This window comes from Eleginops maclovinus, chromosome 1, assembly GCF_036324505.1.
Source record: "Eleginops maclovinus isolate JMC-PN-2008 ecotype Puerto Natales chromosome 1, JC_Emac_rtc_rv5, whole genome shotgun sequence".
Classification (NCBI taxonomy): Eukaryota; Metazoa; Chordata; class Actinopteri; order Perciformes; family Eleginopidae; genus Eleginops; species Eleginops maclovinus.
This window is the reverse complement of record NC_086349.1, coordinates 14840061-14863130: the sequence shown is the minus strand read 5'-3', so window position 1 is coordinate 14863130 and position 23070 is coordinate 14840061. Positions and strand designations below refer to the sequence as shown.

Here is a 23070-nt window from a genome sequence, read left to right as displayed (position 1 = left end):
TGACAAAGAATGTTAAGCCGGGGAAGGAAAGACAACAGCTCATCAGTCCTGCAGAATTCTGGTTTATTTAAAATATAAGCTATGATGCTGTTAATTCATGTATATTTTGATAAACCTGTAGTTCCTTAATATGTGTGGACCCGGTGCATCTACTGCTAAATGAAAATGCGTACTATATAAAACAAAGCATGACCAAACACAAGATGTTTAACCAGAGGACGTAATGTCATTACGTGAATAGAAAGTGATGTCTTACCTCACCACTGTGCTGCCCTCTGCGGTCCCGACAGCGAGAGGTTTTCCCCCCACTGCTCATCACCACAATCCCGTTACCTTGACCTGATAAAACTATACGTAGTACGAGTTCAAAACCAGGTTGAAAAAGGAAAAAAAAACTAATTATTTCCTTGCTTGATGTTGGATGGCCAAGTTATTAATTTTTTCCAGTGCATATTTCAAAGAGGCCTCTAGACAGTGTACCCTTTGGGTTTTCCCTTTAAAGCTCAAGGAGTGTTTCACTAATTGGCAGGAAGTAGTCCACTTCAATTAGAACATGGTACACAAGGCTCTGGCCAAATGTTTACTAAACCAGATTTTACCGGCAGACCTACTAACGCGCACACACACGCACACACACACATTAAAAGTTACCATATACAGTAAACTCCTCTTGGAAGTTCAGAGATGTAATGACCAAGCTTTGGTTTACCTTTGATAAAATGCTTACAGGTAACATGTAAAGCATGTTGTATGAATTGGTTAGTTGACCTACACATAGCTAAAGGAAACAATTTACAAAAAAAAAAAAAAAAGTGTCAAATTTACAAAAGGATAACACAAAGTAATTTATGTTATTTCTAATTAATGCAATTTCTACAGAAACACCAAGCAATTAAATGTACCGAAACCAAGAGTGGTCACAATCACAAATGATACAATCACTACATTTATTACTACTCCTTATAATAACAACAATGCTAATAATGTTATGTTCCTCTTTACAAAGCAGAGGGTTTTTCAGCTAACATGGATCTTTGCTCTGATCTTTTGTTTCCATCTTGTGGTTAAATGTTGTAATGACAGCCGATGTCAGCAGGGTTTTTTCCCGGAGGGTCACATGACTTTCTCGAGAGACAGCTGTCATCTAATGAACAAACACTTAAACTTTATTTTTTTTATTTTTGTTGGCGTCAAACACAAAATAAATTAAGTAAATAAATACACAATTAAAGCAAACAATGCACGTAGAGCTTTACATCATATCAAGATTCATCGCTGAAGCATTTCAGTCAAAGGCTTTTTCTAAAGCATTATCCGAATTAACAGAAAATATTTTTAAAAGATGAATCACACTATGAGACATCTATCTTTGGGAAATATATGTTGGAACCTTACTTCTCTGGAAGACTTGAATGAGGAGAGAATATTGGCCCATGTTTGGCTTATATTCAATTGCGTAGTAGATTTTCTGCTCAGGGTACTGTTTTGTGCTCGAGAAATAAGGACTTTAGGAGTTTGTTTAGTTTGTACTTTAAAGGTTCCTTAGCAAGTGCCCATATTGACTACATTTGTAGAACTGCAATTAATAAACTGGGCAGTAGAAACATTATTTTTCGTTAAGTTACCTTTCAGAGAAGCAAGCCAACTACTGTCTCTACCCCTGTCTTTCTTCCCACTTACAGAGCAAAATGCACAAATAAATATCTGTTACTGAAACACTACTAAAAAAGGAATACATTAACAGCATCGAGTTAACTCTAGGGAGTATGACAACTGGATACAATTGTGATCAGTTAAAGAAAATGAGATTTCCATTCCCAGGTTTGTGTTCAGGACCCAATAATACAGTTACAGATAAGAAAGTATGCCTTACGCTTCCTCAAATTATTTTAATGCAAAGCAACCTTGAACATACTGGTTAATTTCAGTTCAAAGTTCAGTTCCATTTACAGTATAATAACAAACCAATGAAAAAACATCCAACCTGTTGAACAGTTAAGGGTAATGGGTTCAGGTAGGGCTGTGGGTGTCTGACAGAAAAGGACCACTGCAAAAAAACTTGATATGTTGAGTGCATTTAGCTAAAGTTCACACTATATGGAGGTTTATGTCGGCTAGAACTTCTCTGTCTATACCAGGAGTTGTAATCTGTTCACAAAACAAAATATGTCCACACAGTCTGTTTAACAGTAAGTGTTTGAGTAGTAAACAAAGTGTCAATATAAAAATATATGCAAATAAAAAGAAGCAACTCACATTAGGGCAGCGAAAATAGAATGTGTTGGCTTATTGACTGGTCTGGCATTTGAACCTGTTCCTGAAGTAGAAGACTTCCTGAAAAACTGTATTGACATTACTGAATGATGAATAGCGGAATTTATCATACGTCTTTTGTGATTCTGTTTTACTCCAGGGTAGTTTGATCTTTGATGCGTGGTTGACAATGATGTCACTACACGAGCCAATGTGGAGGGTGCCCAGACCGTCGATGAAAAACTCTGCAGTGCCAAAAGAAACATGCTGTTTTCAACAATCCTTCCTTTAATTTCCCCTGGCTTTGTTTCTTTAACATTGTTGCAATCTGAAGTAACTAAACAGTGTTGTACAGCCTAGAGAAAATAGCTATAAACTGCTATGTTAATACATTTGATAGTGAACGTTACTGATAGACTCACCCAGATGACCTTGCCGTGCCAGGCGGGGGTTAAAGCCCACCTGCTTCACCTTGTCAGTCCTCCCCATGAAGAAGTTGATGACGGCATCAGCTACCACACAGTTGGGATATCCTTCTATGACATGGTGGTAGCCATTTCTGATATGTAAACAGTCGCCCTCATCTCCGCCTTCTTCCACTGAAATGGTGTGACGATATGTAGCAGTGTAGCCTGTCACCTCCCTCACTGCTCCACCCACCTAAAGTCATTAAGACAGCAGACATGTTGAGATCATTTGTGAAAACATTAAATAACAATGTATAGATAGACACAATTGGACACACAATAAAGTCACACATTCGCCTGCACAATACCAACATAAAACCAAACTTAATAGAAGGTCTGAAGTTATTTACATTCACACATATCCATACCTGACAGCCAATAAATCAGCATTTTCTGCCATTTTTGTACGAAAACTATTTTACGGATTATTTGATTTTCATAACAGACTGTTTTTATATTTCTGTTGATAGACTTATTGATAGGATGACTGCATTATTTCGTCTCTATAAACCAAGCGTATGATGCCTGCTATTCGTATGACTAGTGTTGTATTGTAAGAGCTTGTCTATGCAGAGTGTATCTGAAAACCTCATTTGTATATTAAGAGGAAGTGAAGCAGTCACTATCAATGCAGCAAATATCTGCCATACACATTGTAATGTCTCACCAGATCCAGAGTAGTCTTTTCTAGGATGTCTACCATCTGCTCCAGCTTGGTGTTTGTAGTGAAGAAGAAGTCGTCATCCACCCAGAGCACATACTTGGTTGTCACTTGCGACACTGCAAGGTTTCTGCCCGCAAACCAGCCCTGTATAAAGTAAATAACGTCTGATCAGCATATTAACCCTGCTCTGCTAATGAATCACAATGATAATTCATAGACAGCAACCATTCTCTACCTTTCCATATGGCATGATGTAATGGTCAATGTGAGGCCCGGTCACTGGCTGAGGGTGTTCATTATCATCTGCTATCACTATGGTGACGGTTGGATAATATTCGCGTATGCTGTCAATAAGGTGTTTTAGTTTGTCATAGCGTAGAAAGGTCTTTGTGGCGATGGTTACGAGAGCGCTAATATTGTATTCTGAGTGGAAACAAGGAAAACATTCTGAAGTGTTAATTATACATTGTGCATCTAATAAAATTGTTAATGAGGTAACTGCTAACAAACCTTTTTGATGTCCAGCGTTGTAAAGCGTAGGTACAATTCCATGTCCAACTTTAATTGTGAAAAACGACTCGTGACCTTCAGTTGCAAAGTGTACTGCAGAATAAAGAGACAATTATACTGAGCAGTAGCACAAAACTCTATAGGTTGAATAGCTAAATATGATATTTTTCTTCTTGTACATGATGATTTACCTGTATCTGCTGTCTTGGGATGGAAAACAACGTTTGTATATGTGACGAACTGCAGCTGCCTGTTCAGAGCAGACAGATGAGAACTAGACAGTATTATGTGCTTTTCTCCCCCTCCTTTAACGGAGACCTCGTCCACTGTGGCAGCGACATCAAAAGTTCCCAGGGTTGCTGTCAAATATACCTGTTACAACAATTGCATGGTTTTGGGGAATAGAATAAACCAAAAAGTTTAACATGTAGAGCAAAAACCGTGGCTATATCAGTGATGATGAAAAAAACTACATGAGGGAATTACCCTATGGTTTGATCCTGTTTCTTCTTTAAGACCCAAACCTAAGAAAAAAATAAATAAGGAAACAACATAATGTTCAAACTTTGATATCATGTGCAGTTTCAATCTAGATCGGCTCTTACCAGGAATGATGATGGTTTTGAGGGGGCGCACCTCCACGCCCTGTGTAGGATACTGGAGAGGACTGTTGGCATCAGCTAAAATGAGCTGATCTGCGGGATTGTAGGACCTATATAAACGGAACAGATTAGAGATGTACATGCTTTGCTCCAACTCTTTCAAACCATCAAATAAAATCCATAGACCTATTTATTTACTTTGAGTCACTTAATGTATGCCAGGAATCTCACACTAAATTTGACCACACATGCTGTGTTTTTCTATTTGTTTGGATGTACTACATCCAAATCTGTATCAAAGAGCTCATACGTTGAAATGCTGAAATCCATTCAGAGGTGTATTTTGCAATATTGGCCAGTAAGGGTGTGACACTACCCTTTCTTTATGGCTCAAGATAGGAAGAAAAACCAGATTAGCCAGAAAACACGCTCAGGATTAAGTTACTATGTCTTCAATAGACAAGGACCATGCATTAAAATACATTCATCTGAAAAAAGAGAAGAGATGATTTGCCCCAGATTTAGCTATTAGCTCGTTTTCATTAGTGTTTGTTGACATAATAGTCAAACACTTTGCTATCTTTGTCGCCGTTTGCTGTAACAGAGCATCGTGATGTTTTACATTAAGTCCCTCTTTTAAGAGATACTCCCACACAACTGGTAAGCGTTGCAATGCCTTATTTCATATGAATGTAGCCTGATTTATCTACTCATCTGCAGCTATCTGAAATTTAGAATTCTAGTCGAAATCTGACAGTAATTCACTGCATCCACTTGATGGAAATACAGCAAGATCTTCATAGCTCCTTGTAAAAACCTTATGATTACACCTTGTGGGTAAATTGGCCAATCTTTATCTTGAAAAAGTAAAGTAGTTTTCATCTTTGTAATCGAAAAATGTATATACACTATAGCAGTTTAACAAGTAAAGTAATGGAGAACACAAGGATATGTTCACTGGCAGTCAGACAGTAGGCGTTTCATGTAAATTGTACCTCTTCTGGAAGCTATTGTATTCCTTAGCTCTGAGAAGCTTCACATCCGCATACGTTGAAATGCTGAAATCCATTCAGGTGTATTTTGCAATATTGGCCAGTAAGGGTGTGCCACTACCCTTTTGTTTATGGCTCAAGATAGGAAGAAAGGTTTGATTATAATGAATGATGTATTTGTTTAACACACTGGTAAAGGTGGAACTAACTTTAACTACTGGGTAGATGGTGAGTTTAATCCAGGTGTATCTAAAGCATTTCATGTGTTACATATTGTTTATCATTTATCTATATCTGCTAAAGTAGCTAAATATACCACATACATGTAAAAGTACAATATTGACCTCTGAATTGTAGTGGAGTAGAAAGAGTAGCAAAAAAGTACCTCAAAATGTTACTTTAGTACAATACTTTAGTAGATGTACTCGTTTACTAAATACCACTGGCAAGCAGCCTGACCGCTTTGCTGATTCCCAATGCTGTCTGCTCAGGCTGCTCCCATGCGGAAAAAGTAGTTTAAAAACAGGTCAGGTAGCAACACAGCGGAAATCATGGCTGTTGTTGAGCAATCTGATGTGTCTCTCTGAGCATAGTTAATAGCTTATAATGAACAACTAATGTGTGTAACCAGTTCTTAAACTGTATTTATGCTGCTTTTTTATATATTTATTGATGTACAGCACTTTGGTCAACTCCGTTGTTTTTTAAATGTGCTATATAGATAAAGTTGGATTGGAAAAGTAAAGTAGTTTTCATCTTTGTAATCGAAAAATGTATATACACTATAGCAGTCTAACAAGTAAAGTAATGGAGAACACAAGGATATGTTCACTGGCAGTCAGACAGTAGGTGTTTCATGTAAAGTGTACCTCTTCTGGAAGCTATTGTATTCCTTAGCTCTGAGAAGCTTCACATCCTCGGGGGCGGGATGGGATGATAAGAACGCCTGATCAAACTTGTGGGCCCTAACGCGTGGGAACAGCAGATTGGAGAATGGCAGACGAAAACTCTCTTCATCGGCCAGACACATACATGTATTTTGAGCCAAATGACTGTAAAAAAAATAATCAAGTGAGTTGTTAAGGAAGGATGAGATTATAGGGGAGAATGAACACATGCTGACTAATAACTCACCGTGCCATATCTTCCTTTATATGGTAGGCAATGTCATGATGGCCACCAATGGTGTCTTGAACTTTCTCTTTTATGAGTTTCTTCAGAAGACCCCCCTGTCTTGGCCATAAGTCAACTGCTGAGGTAGTCCGAGGGCTCCAAGCAAGAAACAGAGCTATCAGTAGTCCACCAAGCAAAATCAGCCCCAGATACTTCTTAAAGTTGGTGCGCATCTAGACAGAACAACAAAATGCCAAAATGTTACAAATGTAGGCCACGCAGGGTAAGGAAAACAAAAGATGGATGTCCTGTGTTTTATAGCTGGAATTTTCCGGCTTTCAAAGCTGGCCTAAAATGTCACTGGAATATAGATCATTAAACTTGCTGTGTTCTGTTGTACAATATTAACCCTTAAACATCACTAAACTATAAATGGAAGTTATTACATCTGAATATTAACTCAATTTCTGTCTAAAACGGTATACTATACTTGAAATTGTAACCACATTTGCTCTACACAGCTGCTCCACTTGGCTTTACAGATTTATGATAGGGAACTTTATAGCCTCCGAGCAGAAGTCCAACTATAGCTGAGGTCAGGGCTGTTGCTTGGATCTAGTAACATCGGGAGCTTAGCCCGACAATTGTACTTAAATAAAACTACCATCTTGAGTTGTAGTTTTACATTATCATAGCACAAGATGCAGTAGAGGGGACATATTGCTGAAGTCTGTCTGTATTTAGTATTTTCCTAGTAAATCCTTGGTGTAATTCAGTACTGTCCTGTTTTTCAATCTCACTCTGTTGCTGCTTTAACTCCTGGAATGAAAGGTTCCTCTTATCTTATAATAAATGATGTATTTGTTTATGATGTATTTGTTACAATATTGACCTCTGAATTGTAGTGGAGTAGAAAGAGTAGCAAAAAAAGTACCTCAAAATGTTACTTTAGTACAATACTTTAGTAGATGTACTCGTTTGCTAAATACCACTGGCAAGCAGCCTGACCGCTTTGCTGATTCCCAATGCTGTCTGCTCAGGCTGCTCCCATGCGGAAAAAGTAGTTTAAAAACAGGTCAGGTAGCAACACAGCGGAAATCATGGCTGTTGTTGAGCAATCTGATGTGTCTCTCTGAGCATAGTTAATAGCTTATAATGAACAACTAATGTGTGTAACCAGTTCTTAAACTGTATTTATGCTGCTTTTTTATATATTTATTGATGTACAGCACTTTGGCCAACTCCGTTGTTTTTTAAATGTGCTATATAGATAAAGTTGGATTGGATTGATTAAACTGCTTGTCTAACTTTCCGTACACATTTATTAAACCCCACATTTATTTTAAACACATTATTCAAAAACACAATTATCAAGAACATTAAGAAAAAGGCAACAAAAATAGTATCTCAACACAAGGAAGAACATGAACAATATAGATTAACATATTTCTTACTGTTGATATGTCTGTAGGATAAATCCTTCCTGAAAACTTTTGTTAACATTTGAAAAAACTGTGACAGCGTTTATTCCTGTGTGTATTTGAGGGGATTTGAAATTTGGTTGATGTTGCCATCTGAGCCACTCCTTCAGAAGGCGTGCACTCAAGGGATTTGCATCTGCATCACAATAAAGTGAGCCGTTGAGAACTTCCCTTTAAAATTTACATGTGTGCTGTCGAATGTGCAATACCTGAACTTATTCTGATTCATGTTTGGCATCATGACTTGTAGGGCCTAGACTGCAGTTGAACATTCAACATTCAGATCTGCATGGAGGAATGGGCCAAAATACCAGCAACAGTGTGTGAAAACCTTGTGAAGACTTACAGAAAATGTTTGACCTCTGTCATTGCCAACAAAGGGTATATAACAAAGTATTGAGATGAACTTTGTTATTGACCAAATACTTATTTTCCACAATCATTTGAAAATAAATTCTTTAAAAATCCTACAATGTGATTTCCTGGATTTTTTTTTCTCATTTTGTCTCTCATAGTTGAGGTATATCTATAATAAAAATTACAGGCCTCTCTCATCTTTTTAAATGGGAGAACTTGCACAATTGGTGGCTGACTAAATACTTTTTTGCCCCACTGTATGTTTAGCCCTGTTTATGAGTCCAATGTTCAACTTTCTTCCTGTCACAGATACAGCATATCAGGTTAACATAAATTATTGATCATGCTAATGCGGCAATATCAGCTAGACACATAGGGCAAGAAATCCAACCAGAAGCTCCCTGTTAATGGAAGGACTAGCACAAAACTTACTGGGTTTCTACTCATGATGTGGCTAAAGGCTAGGTACACGGCTACATTTCACATGTTCTGTATCACAGTGTTTGATCATAATAATAGTCAAACATCCCTCCATCCATCCATCCATCCAATTTCACAATGCTCCTCATGGCCCTGCAGAGCTACTGGAAAAATAAACTTGGAAGATAGTTTGCATTTGAATTTTGCATTTGAATTTCACCATCTATAAACAGACATTTACAAAATAGTCGGTGAAACCTGTTTTAGAGTATCCCTGCAGATATCAGCAAGAAACACAGAATAGACAAACAGCAAAATCCAATCCCACCTCATCATGTAACAAAAATATTGATGACTGCTCTCTGAAGAAGCAAGTTGAAAGAAGTGAAAGTTGGTACGGTGGCTTGGAAGAACAGCAGGTACACTTCTGTCATGGGGTTAGTGAATGTCTGCACAAGCCTCTTGAACCTGGCCTGATTTTCACCTTGAATTAATCAATAAATAACACAAAACAAGAGGTTGTCTATAATACAAGTATGTGGCTAACAATCCATGTAGTTTCTGCATAATGAAATTGATAAATGATGACCATACCAGCAGATTTGAAGTAGCTGGCCAGACGTTCATAAAGCCTCAGGATCCTGGTCACACAACGTTCAAGGCTTAGCCAACGAACCGAGATATAGATGAGGACCTCCATGTACTCCGCTTCATGGAGCTCACAAAACTCTGTTTCAGACATTTAATTCCACATCATATATTTTCTACAGCTCAGCATTTCAATACTACATTTAATAGTATCAAACATGCATACCTGTCAGGTATCCTTTCCGATTTGTGCTAGCCTTGAACCAGTAACCGATGTCCACTACCATGTCCTCTAAATCAAAACGGGACACCTGCAATGCATTAATAAAATCACAACATATTCAGTCAATGCACGTAATTAGGATACACTAAAAGGTTACATGTAAAGATAAATCAGGCCTTGACTCACTTTTAACATCCCACTCCTGCAGCTTTGGCGGTGTTATGTGCCACATGACAAGGGCAACCATGAATATAGGTGTTTGGAGGCTTCTGGAGGACCCTAGAGGCAATGGAATTACATGATCCAAAGTTCACAGCTGCATTGTCGACTGAGAGACCAATGCAGTTCTCCCAAGGGATGCCATGCTCCTCTAAAGGCGGTGTTAATTTTGGTGAAGATCTCACTTGCTGTCGCACATCTCGTCCCACTTGTTGTGCACATATTCAAAAACTGGTGGACAACATTGCTGCCCATGAAGACCCGGACAGTAAGCGGGTTCATCTTTGCCACTCCTATAATGACAAGTTAGAATCATACAGATGTTCATGTTGTTAGCCTAGATGTTTAAAAATACACAAAGCAAATGTTTTGCAGAGGAGAAAAATCTCAAATAGTTTGGGAAATACCAGTGTAATTCGACCCATCTGTAACCAGGGTATACAAGGCTTTTTCATCTCCTTCACAAGTTCCTATGTGAAATATGGTGCGAGTGCTTCATTGGTAATGCAGGATGACTTAGTCCTGGCACACCTCTACTCCTGCGCTGTGTTCGAATCTCCAAAGCATTCTTTAACGAGAGGCCCCAGGTGGTCCGCAAAGGCTAGGGGGACATTGTGAACTACCAACCCAGCTGTCATTTTGACCTCAGCCCTTCTTGTCTGTAAGAAATAAAAAATGATTAATCCTCCCAAAAGACCATAATTTATTTCAAATGGACACCTGCGATAATAGGGCACAGGTAAAAAACACATTCAGCAACTAAGATCTCAAATTAAGAAAACTCTACTGTACTACACTGAAATTCAAACCACAAATTAGTCAAAACTATCAACCATGACTTTACCCTGATCAACTACAACATAAAACTCTTGACTGAACCTTGACAGGACCATTACACATATAATACCTTAACCTCTTGTGCAGACATCCCCCCAACAGAGGGAACTGGCATTGCATATTGTGATATTGTGGCTGAGGAGTGGAGAGCCCGTTGCTTTTCTTGGTGGCCTTTGCTTTTTATGTGGCCCACTACATCTGCCACACCCTGGTGGCAACATGAGTTTTCAATACGGCAGACTGCACACCAGTAGTGTTGTTAAATGGCCATGAAGAAGTCAACTCATTTTTGAAAATGGATCTATATGTTGCTGCTCCAGCCAGAGCATGACTCTTCTGGCCCTGCTGTTGGATTGGGGGAGTCTCTTCTGTCTGTTCCTCTGTGTCTTTTTCCATCTGCACTGTTGTTCGTTCTATCTGTCCCGTCTGTTGTTCCTCTGCATGTGCTTCAGTCTGTCCTGTCTGTTGCTCTCTCTGACCGGTCTCCTGCTCTCTCTGTCCTGTGTGTTGCTCATATGTCTGTTATCCTGTTGTTTCTACCAGTGGTTCTGGCTGTTTTGGCTGTTCTGTCAGTGTGTTGTCTGTCTTTTCTCACTTGGCTGGTTCTTTAAATAAAAATAAAAGGTTTCACTTTTGTCCTGGAAAAGGTCTCTTACAGGACATCTTTGAAACCTTAAAGAACTCAAATGGTTATTTTGGTTTAATAACTGTACTCTCAGTTACAAGAACATGCCTTTTCTATTGCACACATTTCCTGTAGCCTATTTATGTTAAAATCTTTGGAATACATCTTACCTGTTCGAAGTGCTGTTTGGTCCTACAGAAAAGTCTTCATCCACAGTGAGTCCTTTTCTTTGGCCTGTTAAATGCCAAAAAAGATAAATGCCATGCGAGTAAATAAACAATGCTATGAGCTGATGTTTTGAGCATGCAGTAGGCCTATACCACAAGGTTAACAACGTGCTCTCCTGCTGCTTGTTATGACAGCTGAGTTTACATTCACCACACTAAATCATGTTCACAGACACAGGCACAAACACAAACTAATAACTTCTTTCAAGTTTTAAAGCTTAAGAGAGTGAGTACTCAATTGAACGACTTTTTATTGTAACATACCTCGTAAGTAGTCTCAGCTCAGATTCTCATCAGACTTCTCGAGGTAGTTTCTCCCGCTGTCTCTTTCGGTATCTCTTCTTTTGTCGCTAACTTCGGGGATGCAGCATATATGGGTGCAGGATAGAGTTCAGTGGCGCTCATTAGCGCCATCTACCGTCGGAGAGTTTGGAAAGGAACGAACGATTCTCGGCCCAAAATCGGATTTTCTTTTTTTGGGGGGGAGAGTGACAGGAAAGTGGGAGAGAGAGTCGGGGTGGGATCCTGAAAGGACCACGTGTCGGGAATCGAACCCGGGTCGCCAGATTTTCTTTATTTTTGCGTGAGAAATCGGATGTGTGGCGTGCGTGTGTCACACGGCGAAAGCATGAGAGTTTGCAGCTCTGTTAATAATGCTCAAGCATCATCATATGCCAACAGGTTGTAGCCTACAATGCTTCCTGGCTATCAGCTAGTTTGAAAGCCCAAAGGTCTGTACCACGAAGCAGGATTTGGGGTACCGAGGTAAATTCAGGGTTAACTCTGGGTTTTGTTGGGAAATATGTTTGTTGTTTGAACGCGATGTTGCTCCCGGGCCCAGAATAGTGCAGGACCGGCCCTGGTTGCAGTACATGTCAATTTTCAATGTGGAGGAAACTCTAAAGCACAATAAGAGCCTGGAGGAAATTGAAAAAATAGCCAAGCTCCTTGGCTACTCTCCTGCAGAGATAGACAAGATTGTCTAGCAATTGCGTGCCATCAATCTTAGCAAGTGGAATGAGACAAAAAACACAGTGGGCTTCTGGAGTGAGGTTTTGAAGTTCAGGAATGCAGCGGACAGCAACCAGTTCCAGGAACTTGCCATTGCTGCTGTGTCTCTGTTGTCCTTGCCACACTCGAATGCTGAAGTCGACAGATTATTCAGCCAGATGAGTATGGTAAAAAGCAAGCTAAGAAATCGGATGTCCTTGCAGACCCTTAACTCCATCCTGTATGTCCGATATGGTCTGAAGCTGTCTGGTGATGCTTGCTATGAGCACAAGCTGCCTGATGATGTTTTGCAGCTTTTTGGCACATCAGCTGCTTACTCATTTAAGTCAGCTCTCTCCGTTGCTGAACCTGTCATAGAAAGCCTTGACCAAAATGAAGAGGGCCTACTCTTTCTGTGAGCCAGCACAGCGTGTGTGTGTGGAGTGGGGTCAGAAAAACAAAGATAACATAAGGTTAGACATAAGGTTAGAAACTAAACCAAACTTAGGACCCCCCCCCCCCCCCATTTTTTCTTTAATTAAAAAAATGTTAAGGTTAACAAGTTAAAACCGTCAACACAAAAGAAATGTTTAAAAAATGTTAAGGTTATGGCAAAAAAATGTCATGTTTTACTGTAGCTATAAATAAAAATAAAATAAAAACTTAGTGTGACTTTGTTGTAGGCTCCTAAGTGGAGCATAAGGTTAGAAACTAAACCAAACCCCCCCCCCCCCCCAAAAAAAGAAACCTAAGTAACTCTGCCAGTGTCTCTTCTGGGTGACTTCGTGACCAACCGTAGGACCGAATAGCGAGATCGCGTTTGTTAGGTTTAGTTAAGCCAGACAACTCTAAATCCAGAGTATGTTGAACTGGCTTCGTGGTACAGGCGAGAAGGAGTATGTAACATAGCTATTTTTCAAATGGGTAATTTAAGTGTTTTGTGTCAAACAAATCCGACAACACCTATTTATTTTTATTAATTGAGTTGTTTTTTATTTTCCTGCTCGTCTCTTGTAACATCATCAATACATATTATACCTTTTTTTGAATGACTGTAGGCTACTGATTGTCTTCGTGTTCCAGACACATTAGCCTATCTGGATATATCAATACACACACTTAAATACCCATTGTGTTCATTGTTTGAGCTATGCAGCTTCTCACACAGAGCAGAATGTATCAGTCAAGTTTTCACAATCTTATATGGATTCATACAAAGTGATTGGATCTGTAGCTGTGAATATGTGTAATTCTAGATTAATTGATAGGCTTTGTTACTGCGACACTTAGTGGTCAGGATAACAAAATAAACTTACCGCCTCTTTCCTTTTTTTTGCTTTATGTCTCAGCATATTCCAGTCACACATTCAAATAATTGTAAATGCATGCAGTATAAATCAAACTACTTAATTGCAGTCAATGCATTGCAGGATGTGAAAGGCGGCTTCCTCAATACGTCACCGACAGCCAGCCAATGAGAGAGCCGCATTTTCAGAGCTTTAGCCCTTGATGCTGAAGAATGTAAATCTACTGTGAGCCTTTCTCCCTACTAATCATCTTCTTTGTCGAAGGAAAACAGCGATGACTTCAATCCAAATCATTTAAGCGGATGAATGTGACCAGCGTGTGACGACATGACTGACAGGTGTATCAGGCTGCTCCGTTTTTCAGAAACAGGAAACATGCCGCTGCTAAAGGCTTGAGGGGTTGCAAGCATATCGTGCTCACAAAGACTGATGCCCCTTCAAAGGTAAATAACACAAACATAAACAAATGTTTGCTGAGTGGAAATATACACATAGCTAATACTGTGAATAACATTTCAGCAAATGTGTAGTTAGGGGTCTGTCTTCCGCATGGCCTTAATTCGCTGTCGCAGCAGTCATGTGTTTTGGTAGAACGGATGTAAACCTCGATTAGAGTCTCTGCATTGTCGCCTATTTTATTTATTGTCAGGATAATGAAAGGAAGCTGGTGGAGAGTACGTATTTATCAAACATAACAGCCGTCGTGTTAACTGCTATAGTCTGTCTTTGGGGTCTTTAACCTCATCAATTGAGTCAACACATAGACTTAAATGAAATGTAGCGGTGATACACTGTCACTGTGTCAAGTGTAAAGTCCGTATCCACAATGACTTCCCTAAAGTTCTCTTGCCGAAATGACGAACTGAATTAACTTATTAAAGCAGGGTTGAATGTAAGTATTCAAACAAATCTGACTTAAAGATAAAGAGAAATGTAGTAGGTTAATAGCAAAACGCTGAAGCCTCTTTTTTTTTTACTGGGAAAATCTATTGTGCACAGTTCCTGTTTTAGCCGACATTCAGTTTATAATAAATTAGGTTGGGGACAAAATATTACATCTTAACTCAGTCAGTCCCTATCAGTGTCTGTTTACTGACTCTTAATGGGTTCCCTTTCCAAATGTATTGCAATAATATGCAGGTTTTAAGGCAACATTTCCCTGTTAATATGGGATGGGGAGATTAGGCTCCAGGGGGCAATGCTTTAAATGGGTAATGCTTTAAATGGGTTGCATTCTGGGTATGAAAAGTGCAACCAATAACAGATTGAACTCAAACCCAATTTTTACACTTTATGGCACACATCAGAATTTGCCTGCAGAAGGCATTCAAGTTGTTTGCTTTGGCCGACACAATGATAAGCAAAATAATATTAAAGGTTCTAAAAGAAATGTATAGCAGGTATGTCAGTCTATTAAATTGTGTGTTGTGTTCCAGTGTAGACATGGTATAACTGGGTCTTCGCTGTGTTTGGAGCACTCTCACCATGAAGGGCTCCAGCTCCAGATTGGCCTTCTCCCTGGGCTTCCTGGTGGGGGCCTGCAGCATCTACTTTTTCCTGCGCCAGGTGTGGTTTGAGAGGAGCTACCCGGTGCTGACAGAGGCCCAGGAAAGAGCCACAGCGGTGTCGGAGAGCCCAACCAGCTGGAGGAAGGAAGGAGCTGCACTCATCAACCTGCTCCACCCTCACCATGCAGGTGCTTTACTCTCTTTCACACTGATTCTCTAAAGATTAAACCATCTAGTATAAGCTGACAAATACCACTAATTTCTCCTAAATCAAAACATTGTATATCTTACCCATCAAGCTAGATTAAAAAAAATACAAAAACTATTAAGCAAGATCTGTATAATCCTGCATTTTTGTTTTTACCATGTCATTTTCAACTGACTGAGCCACCTGTGGCAAGTAAAAAAAATAGCATTATAGCCCACGACACAGAAGGAATATGGAGTGAACTGATTGGATATGGAGCTGTCATGCTCATGAGTGAGGAGTGCCATGGCATTATGCCAATTATGATGGACTACACATACATTTACTCCACTGCCTGCCAGTTTTACAGTTTGATGCGTTTCCTTCTAGATGAAGACAGCCGGCTGGCAGATGTGTTGTACCAGAAGGTACGCGTTCTCTGCTGGGTGATGACAGGGCCGTATAATCTGCAGAGCAGGGCCCGCCATGTGAGGGCCACCTGGAGTCGCCACTGCAATGTGGTGTTGTTCATGAGCTCTGTGGAGGACCGAGACTTCCCCACTGTGGGCCTGGGCACTAAGGAGGGCCGTGACCAGCTCTACTGGAAGACCATTCGTGCTTTTCATTATGTCTACGAGCACCATGCGAGTGAAGCAGATTGGTTCTTAAAAGCAGACGATGACACCTTCGTTGTGGTGGACAATCTGCGCTGGATCCTGTCCAACCACACCCCTGAAGAGCCCATCTACTTCGGCAAACGCTTCAAGCCTTACACAAAGCAAGGTTACATGAGTGGAGGGGCTGGCTATGTGCTGAGCAAAGAGGCCCTCAAGAGATTTGTGGAAGGCTTTCGAAACAAAGTTTGCTCACACACCACACCTGTAGAGGACTTGGCGCTGGGGCAGTGTTTGGAGAAGATGGGCGTCCAGGCAGGGGATTCCAGAGATACTCTACACCGAGAAACTTTCCACCCGTTTGTGCCAGAGCATCATCTAACTGGCAAATTCTCAAAGAGCTTCTGGTACTGGAGCTATTGTTTCTACCCGATTGTTGAGGCAAGTCCCTTTACTTATGTTTTATGTGTGAGTTAGAGCTGCAAACTATTATTACATTATGAGTTTGTAGAGATGGTGAAAGCAAACAAATATGATTGTACTCAATATGCTTTAGAAGAGCATATCCAGTTGACTGAGGGTTAAGAAGCCTACCATATAACCCAAAAACCCATAGTTTGATTTTCCTCAGGAGCTTTTGCTGCATGTCATACTACACTCTCTCCCCATATTTATTGCCTCTATGTTCTTTGTTAGCTGTCCAAATGTGCCTTAAATGTCACCATTGAAGCAGAAGGTGGTTGTCAGATAGCTTTGTGATAAGACAGACATCCTGTGGAGTGGATTAGCTTTATTAAAGGGCAAGTCAGGTTAGGAAGACAAGCTATTGGGGGAGTTGGAAATCCTTTAATACCATTAGTTTAAATATGCACTTCAGTAAGAAGAGTGTGCTTTAATTTTAAAATGCACAGTAGGGGTCTGTTCTCTATGTGTTCAGTATACTGTTTGTTTGCTCTTGATGAATTAAGCAAAATGTAGGTAATCATCACAGGGACAATAACTAAATAAATTATTTTGTGATTATTTTGCACAGTTGAATGCCGCACCTGACCCTGTCAGAACGAGTGAATTGAAACAGAGATGAGTTCATTTTAAAGTAGATGATTGCAGCAGAGACAATGTCCTGTCAACAAAGGGAAAATTGGTCAATTTGTTGCAGATAATGCAACTAATTTATTGTACTTTGCAATTCTAATGAGACAGGTTCATTACTGATCCTGTCATATACTTAATGCCAGTGTATTGAACTGTATTATCCTCTGTGTTAGAAAGGGAGAAAAGAAAACAAATCAATTTTTAATATTAAAATAATTATGTTTTTATCAGACTGAACAAATGTGGTTTCAAAACTGTCAGCATGTGAAACAATATAAAAACTGACTCAAAAAGACAAAGACTTGTTCCTACAAACAAGACTTTTATCTTTCGAGACATAGTAGGTTATATTTCTGTGCAACATTCGTCTGTTTGACAAAAACACATACATGAATCAAACTGTTGCACTGGGTAATAGCTTTCATCAAAATGAACATGGGCATTTTATCTTGAGTCAAACTTGCATGCGGTTACCCTGGTTACCCCTGTTTGTGTAACATTTGCTAAAAACCTCACTGCCAAGTTTTTTGGGGAAATCACTTGGCTTTTAAACGCTGTACCGCAGCCTTGGTGCCCAGGCAGTCTGTCTTTTCATGATATTTCTTGATTGACGCTAGCCTTATCCTTATGACACATGAGATGTGCTATTTGGAACATTTTTATATAAGAATAGATGATGTTTAAAGTGACTTGTTATTTGCAATGGCAATAATTTAGGCAATAGTTAGGCTCATCATTGCATTACATTTCAGTTGGCTGAAGTTTTTATCCAAAGCAACTTACAATAACTGCACCAAACATAGATAATCAAACCCCGAACAACGAAAAGAAAGTGAATGTTTATTTTGTTTTGTTTTTTGCAAGTAAATCATCTTCATCATGCCAACAGAATTATCAGTTAGTACTCCAATTAAATAGAGGCTGTATTCGTTCATAAACATGTTCCTAGTTTAAATGTATCCCTTCCATAACATGTTTCCTTTCATTTAATAGAAGTGTATTGAAGTGATTACCCTAAGGTCTTTTCACTCTACAGAGACCTTGTGTCTGGTGCAGTTAAATAATTAGTGATACATTTTCTCTTTTGTGTAAGTATATTTTCAGTGAAACATGTGAAATTTGCGGGGCGGTAGATGTCAGGGACTACCGCTATATGAAAATTGCATCAGTTTTTCTTTTTTTATGTATCATATTTATTGATGCTAAAAATGGTTTTACTTGTCAGAATTTCTAAATTATCTATTTAGAATATTTGTTTTAAATATGTTTTTCATGTGTTGTCTGTTGTTCTTCCTTAGGGTCCGCAGTGCTGCTCTGACCTGGCAGTATCTTTCCACTATGTGGAAGCAGAGCTGATGTACACACTGGAGTATTACACCTATCACCTGAGAGCGTTCGGCTACAGGCCACGCTACCAGCCCTCTTTACGCCAAGGTCTGAGCCCCGGCCCACTCTCACAGACAGTCATGACGGCAGGAGTTAAAGCGGTTCAGGAGGTGACAGATGGAAGGGGTCACACAACTTCAGCCTCCTCGCTCGGTGGAAACCAAACTAACTCAGAGACAGTGCCGGAGAAACTTGGGAAATACAATCTAAACTCTGGCGTCACAGAGAACAGGACTGAAGTCACTCAAGAAAGGCACCGTTGATTCTATGATTCAGCCGGGTTTGATTTCCCTCCACAGCAAGCATGGCTAAAGTTTTCTTCTGACAGGTCTTCCTCGATCCGATCGCAATGTTTTTTTCTCCAGTCAGTATGACACCGTAAGCCCTCGCAGTGAGAGTGCTTCATATTTCAATATGATATAGTTGCAGCTCCTATGACTTGACTTTTTATTTTTAACCAAGATAAACTTTGGGGATTTTTGCACTTTAAATAGTAATTTTAATTAATTATCTTATGATGTCCTAAATGTGTTGAAAGTAATACAAGAACAGGGTGCATAGAGTATTATTTTTTACCCTGTTTTACCTAATAGTCAATAATACAGCAACAGATTCTTTTTTTTAAATATAATTTTAAATAGTTTTAAATGTTGTTTTTTAAATGGGCAGCAGCAACAAATGGCAGTGTTCTGCTTTTCTTTACATTGTATTTGCCTTTATTGTGTTATATCTGATGATCTCTGTCTGTACCCATCTGATTAAAATGTTTAATTTACAATGAAACCCAAGTTGCAACAATGGTTCTTTTTGCCTTTGTGTCTGCATGTTCTGTGAGTCCCTTTTTTAAAAACCCTCTGAGGCTAAATTGTTAAAGCAGACGTTAAATCTAGAGTCAGCGGTGATACAGTGTTTACTTTTAGTGAGAAAAGCATCAACTGTGCTGTTAAAAAAATGCACTTCCTTTTTTCCTTTAAATGATAGATGCTCGGATGTAGAAGTGTGAACTGTTTTTTAATACAATGTGTTTTTTCATAAAAAGGATATTGTATAAAACAACAATGAAACCCTTTGTCAAATTGTTTTAAGTAACCCAACAATAACTATTGAATCAGGTGTGATTGAACAAAACTGTATGCACTGGAGCCTGTTCAGATAAAAATAAATCACTCAAAACGGCTTCAGGAAAATGCACCAACTTTTTAAATGAATAAATGATTTATAAAAAAATGTGATTTATTTTGAACATTTGAAACAAGAAGTAGAACATAAGGTATGTCATGTAATCGTCTGTCACTATAATCATGTTTTGTCTTCAGGTGAAACAAATAAAATCCATTTAGTTTATAGTCGCTCTCATAAACCAGCTGGCAGGTTTACAGTGTGAATCACGCCATTTAATTATTTCCATCAGACATTTAGTTAATTTATTGTGTTTTCTGTGATCTTCTGTCATCGATGCCAGATGAGAGAGTTGCTTCTGTATGAATGTCTACAGCCCCTGAAGAAACCTGCAACAAAACACATTGTATATTTATATGTGAGTATTAATCCTACGCACGTACTATTGACATATGTACAATAAATGATTTCATACATTTCATTGATGCCAATATGAGATAAAAATATAAATAAGTCAGTTGAGTCAGCTTTTATGTATTTAAGTTTCAACCCCATATGTTGAAATAACCTTTAAGGGGTTAACTTTTTACCCTTTAGTGGAGATATTAAATATACTGAATGAAAAAGAAATAAAAGGCACTCACCTCAGCCTACACTTGTTGAGAAAAATGCCTCTCCTCTCCGGATACGCTCTTCTCCAGGGACCATTATCTGTGAGAGCAGACATTGCAGTATAGTCATATCAAGATATATATTCTCTGCATGATGAACACCAGGGAAACATCTAATCTGAATGCTTACAGGAGCCCACAGGGCTGTTACGTGTAGTTGAAGTTTTGTGAATTGCCACACTTACCAGGCTCTGAGTTTCTCCTTCCCATAAGACCCACAAATATGTCATTCATTTCCCCTAAAAAATAAGAATGGTAACCATTCAGTTTTGTGATGATTTTAAATAAGAAAGCAAATACTTCACATCAGTACTATATCAAAAAGGTCTTACTTTTTTGTGGTGCAGGTACAGCGCTATCATCTGATAATAATGAAATGAAACAGAAAAGAAAAGACAACAGAGCAGTATTGTTAAATAGAAGAAAACTTTTGAGGAAATAAATCAAAACTATCATATGTAAATTAAGGAAGGGACTACATTTACGACAGTTTATCGCTATTTAAAGAAAATATATAATTATCATTAACATTACTACTTCTATACAATTTTGAACGAAATCAGTGGGAGACTTACCGGCATTTCTTTTGCCCATCAGACCTACAAAGCTGTCATAATCCAAATCGCTATACCTCTTCAGAATATTCCGTTTGAGGTTGTCCAAGGCTATGGGCTGCTGCAATTATGAAAAGCAAAACAAATACCGAATCAGTTTATGTTTCAAACATGACCTGAAAAACCGCTTTGTCACTGCGAACCTGGAAACCTACTTCTGATCTGCGCGTTCCGGGCTCCTCGCATCTGGAATGGCTGTATCGAAGTTTCATGATGAGAAACAGAGTCACCAGCAGCACACCTCCCCTCATTTTCTCAGCACCTCCTGTGCAAAACAACAACAACAGTTATCCTGTTTTAAGTTAAGTTGTTTCTTTTTCGCCAAAAATATCGAAATCAAATGAACCCATTGCGCATAGCCTGTTGCGTAATTGGTGCGTAAAAGTGCTCGATGTAAGATTTAGAAATATATAGTTAATAAGATGTATTTTAAATTTTGTTAATACATTATTGTTCTGATTCTTGCGTATTTATCCAGCGATGACAGAAACAAACAGACAACAATAATATAATTTCTCTTTCTCTCTCTGTTTTACAAATCCCAAAAGTCACGTTAAACCCTTAAATAAACTTCTTAATGGAAGAAAAATACAACTGTCGAAAGTAAAATGAATAGAATAAGTACGTTAACATTTTAACTTTAAGCATTTAAAAGTTTTTCTTTTTTCACTTTACCTGTTTTCTGTCTAGCAGATTTGGTAAAAGAGTCTGCGTGCGTTCTTGTGCAGAGAAGAGAAGAAGGATAGATCCTGCAGTGAGACCCGGTCAGGATAACTGAGACGTCCACGTTCTGTGCTAATAAATAATAACTGGATACCTGCGTAACGCCAATCAGCAACCGGAGCGTAGGTGGAGTATCAGGTCTTATCACGTTGTGTCTACGTAGAATACACACTGATGGACATTATGCTGCTGAGATCTGCTGCCTCCCCAAAGACGCACGTACAGACACCATCAAAAATACACGTCTATGCAACGTCACGAGGATAAAGGTTTGTGACTTCCATTTGAAGTCCATCCATGAATATACTTTAAACGTGTCTTAAATATGTGGTTCCAACTGCCTTTTTATTTAAAGAAATCCACAAAAACACATTGTACAGCTGATCAGGTTGTTTGTGATAAACGAAACATGTGTGTTCAAAGTGCAACAGTCTCACTTATCCATGTCTCTGCCATCATCCATACATGCTCCTCGTGGTGTCTCTCCACTCAACTGACCAGTAGAAATAGCCATTGTCAAGATATTAATCTTTTTAGGAAGTAATTATACAGCCAGCATCTGCCTCTGCATGTCACAATAGAAGATAGTGGTATGTGACTAGATGAGCCACACATTGTTGGTTTGTAATAACTGCCCAATTCCTATTTTAACAGCAAATGTAAAATACACACAAAGATTTTTCCACCTTACTGGCAGGGTTTTGGTTAGTTGACGGGATAAACGAGAATTATATTTTTGACAATATTCAAGAGAACAATGATATATTTTTTGTGAGACAAAAAATTAAACACTTCAATATGACAACACAAATCAGAAAGGGAATATATCAGTTCAGATAACTGGCTGAGTTGTCATGACTGACATCCAGATTTAATGTTAGGACCGACACATCATCACCATCATACCAGCATTGACACACTGAGTAACACGTGATTCAGAGGGTCACTTGAAATTGTTTTCATGACTGCTGAATTCTCTTTGATCGGCTCTGACAGGTGTTGAGATGAATTGTCTGTCTTGTAACTTGTACAAGCACAGACAGTGTGACACTTTTTCATATGTCTTACCTAGAAGCGGCACTGCATGATCTAGTTGCTCTGGTAGTGCTGTATCATTTTCTAATAAATGAAACATTCAAGTAAATCCTGAAGATATATTTATGTGTCTAACGTATTTTCCCTAAATCATCAGCAGCTGAAAACAACCTTTTATTTAATGCCCCTACCAAACCTATCATTTTCTTGCAATTACACAAGCAATTACACTCGTGTTGGTGT

The 23070-nt window shown here is 38.9% G+C and overlaps 3 protein-coding genes and 2 long non-coding RNA genes across 10 annotated transcripts; 1 reads left to right on the top strand and 4 right to left on the bottom strand.

Annotated features, from left to right (window-relative positions):
* Positions 1–1159: 1159 nt before the first annotated feature.
* b4galnt1a (beta-1,4-N-acetyl-galactosaminyl transferase 1a) lies at positions 1160–14008 on the bottom strand. Of its 5 annotated transcripts, XM_063893960.1 has the most exons (11): positions 13885–14007; positions 6623–6834; positions 6358–6540; positions 4500–4606; positions 4381–4418; positions 4086–4266; positions 3895–3987; positions 3620–3807; positions 3388–3528; positions 2676–2913; positions 1160–2498 (listed from the first exon to the last, which is right to left on the bottom strand). In XM_063893960.1, the coding sequence occupies exons 1-11, from the start codon at positions 13933–13935 to the stop codon at positions 2287–2289; spliced, it is 1644 nt and encodes a 547-aa protein (XP_063750030.1). In that variant the 5' UTR covers positions 13936–14007; the 3' UTR covers positions 1160–2286. The 5 variants fall into 5 exon arrangements, with proteins under 5 accessions (XP_063750030.1, XP_063750014.1, XP_063750021.1 ...); XM_063893944.1 differs by having other exon boundaries at positions 4381–4606; positions 13885–14008; XM_063893951.1 differs by lacking the exon at positions 13885–14007 and adding an exon at positions 8056–8201 and having other exon boundaries at positions 4381–4606.
* On the bottom strand, positions 9443–9918 carry LOC134861354 (uncharacterized). The gene is made up of 3 exons (XR_010165395.1): positions 9857–9918; positions 9674–9758; positions 9443–9588 (listed from the first exon to the last, which is right to left on the bottom strand). It is a non-coding gene; the product is annotated as an uncharacterized LOC134861354 (long non-coding RNA).
* LOC134871298 (uncharacterized) lies at positions 10046–12205 on the bottom strand. Its single transcript, XR_010166664.1, has 3 exons — positions 11843–12205; positions 11522–11585; positions 10046–10182 (listed from the first exon to the last, which is right to left on the bottom strand). It is a non-coding gene; the product is annotated as an uncharacterized LOC134871298 (long non-coding RNA).
* An 18-nt stretch (positions 14009–14026) lies between the features above and the next one.
* c1galt1la (core 1 synthase, glycoprotein-N-acetylgalactosamine 3-beta-galactosyltransferase 1, like a) lies at positions 14027–19841 on the top strand. 2 transcript variants are annotated; one of them, XM_063893995.1, is made up of 4 exons: positions 14027–14318; positions 15317–15571; positions 15961–16625; positions 18578–19841. In XM_063893995.1, the coding sequence occupies exons 2-4, from the start codon at positions 15361–15363 to the stop codon at positions 18926–18928; spliced, it is 1227 nt and encodes a 408-aa protein (XP_063750065.1). In that variant the 5' UTR covers positions 14027–14318; positions 15317–15360; the 3' UTR covers positions 18929–19841. The 2 variants fall into 2 exon arrangements, with proteins under 2 accessions (XP_063750065.1, XP_063750058.1); XM_063893988.1 differs by having other exon boundaries at positions 14028–14318; positions 15312–15571.
* A 39-nt stretch (positions 19842–19880) lies between these two features.
* Positions 19881–21966, bottom strand: tac3a (tachykinin precursor 3a). The gene is made up of 7 exons (XM_063894008.1): positions 21745–21966; positions 21225–21334; positions 21031–21130; positions 20788–20817; positions 20641–20694; positions 20429–20495; positions 19881–20173 (listed from the first exon to the last, which is right to left on the bottom strand). The coding sequence occupies exons 2-7, from the start codon at positions 21318–21320 to the stop codon at positions 20155–20157; spliced, it is 366 nt and encodes a 121-aa protein (XP_063750078.1). The 5' UTR covers positions 21321–21334; positions 21745–21966; the 3' UTR covers positions 19881–20154.
* Between the last annotated feature and the right edge of the window lie 1104 nt (positions 21967–23070).

Bases quoted from the DNA above. Each gene is read 5' to 3' on its own strand.
- b4galnt1a (XM_063893944.1), bottom strand. From the start codon at position 13,935: ATGTGTGACTGGAATATGCTGAGACATAAAGCAAAAAAAAGGAAAGAG. The intron at 4,607-6,357 runs GTACACTTTACA...CCGTTTATATAG, and splicing joins TACAATAGCTTCCAGAAGAG to GTCCTACAATCCCGCAGATC. The intron at 4,267-4,380 runs GTAATTCCCTCA...TTGTTGTAACAG, and splicing joins AAACAGGATCAAACCATAGG to GTATATTTGACAGCAACCCT.
- c1galt1la (XM_063893995.1), top strand. From the start codon at position 15,361: ATGAAGGGCTCCAGCTCCAGATTGGCCTTCTCCCTGGGCTTCCTGGTG. The intron at 15,572-15,960 runs GTGCTTTACTCT...GTTTCCTTCTAG, and splicing joins GCTCCACCCTCACCATGCAG to ATGAAGACAGCCGGCTGGCA. The intron at 16,626-18,577 runs GCAAGTCCCTTT...GTTCTTCCTTAG, and splicing joins GTTTCTACCCGATTGTTGAG to GGTCCGCAGTGCTGCTCTGA.
- tac3a (XM_063894008.1), bottom strand. From the start codon at position 21,320: ATGAGGGGAGGTGTGCTGCTGGTGACTCTGTTTCTCATCATGAAACTT. The intron at 21,131-21,224 runs GTAGGTTTCCAG...TCATAATTGCAG, and splicing joins CCGGAACGCGCAGATCAGAA to CAGCCCATAGCCTTGGACAA. The intron at 20,496-20,640 runs GTAAGTGTGGCA...CTGCTCTCACAG, and splicing joins AAGGAGAAACTCAGAGCCTG to ATAATGGTCCCTGGAGAAGA.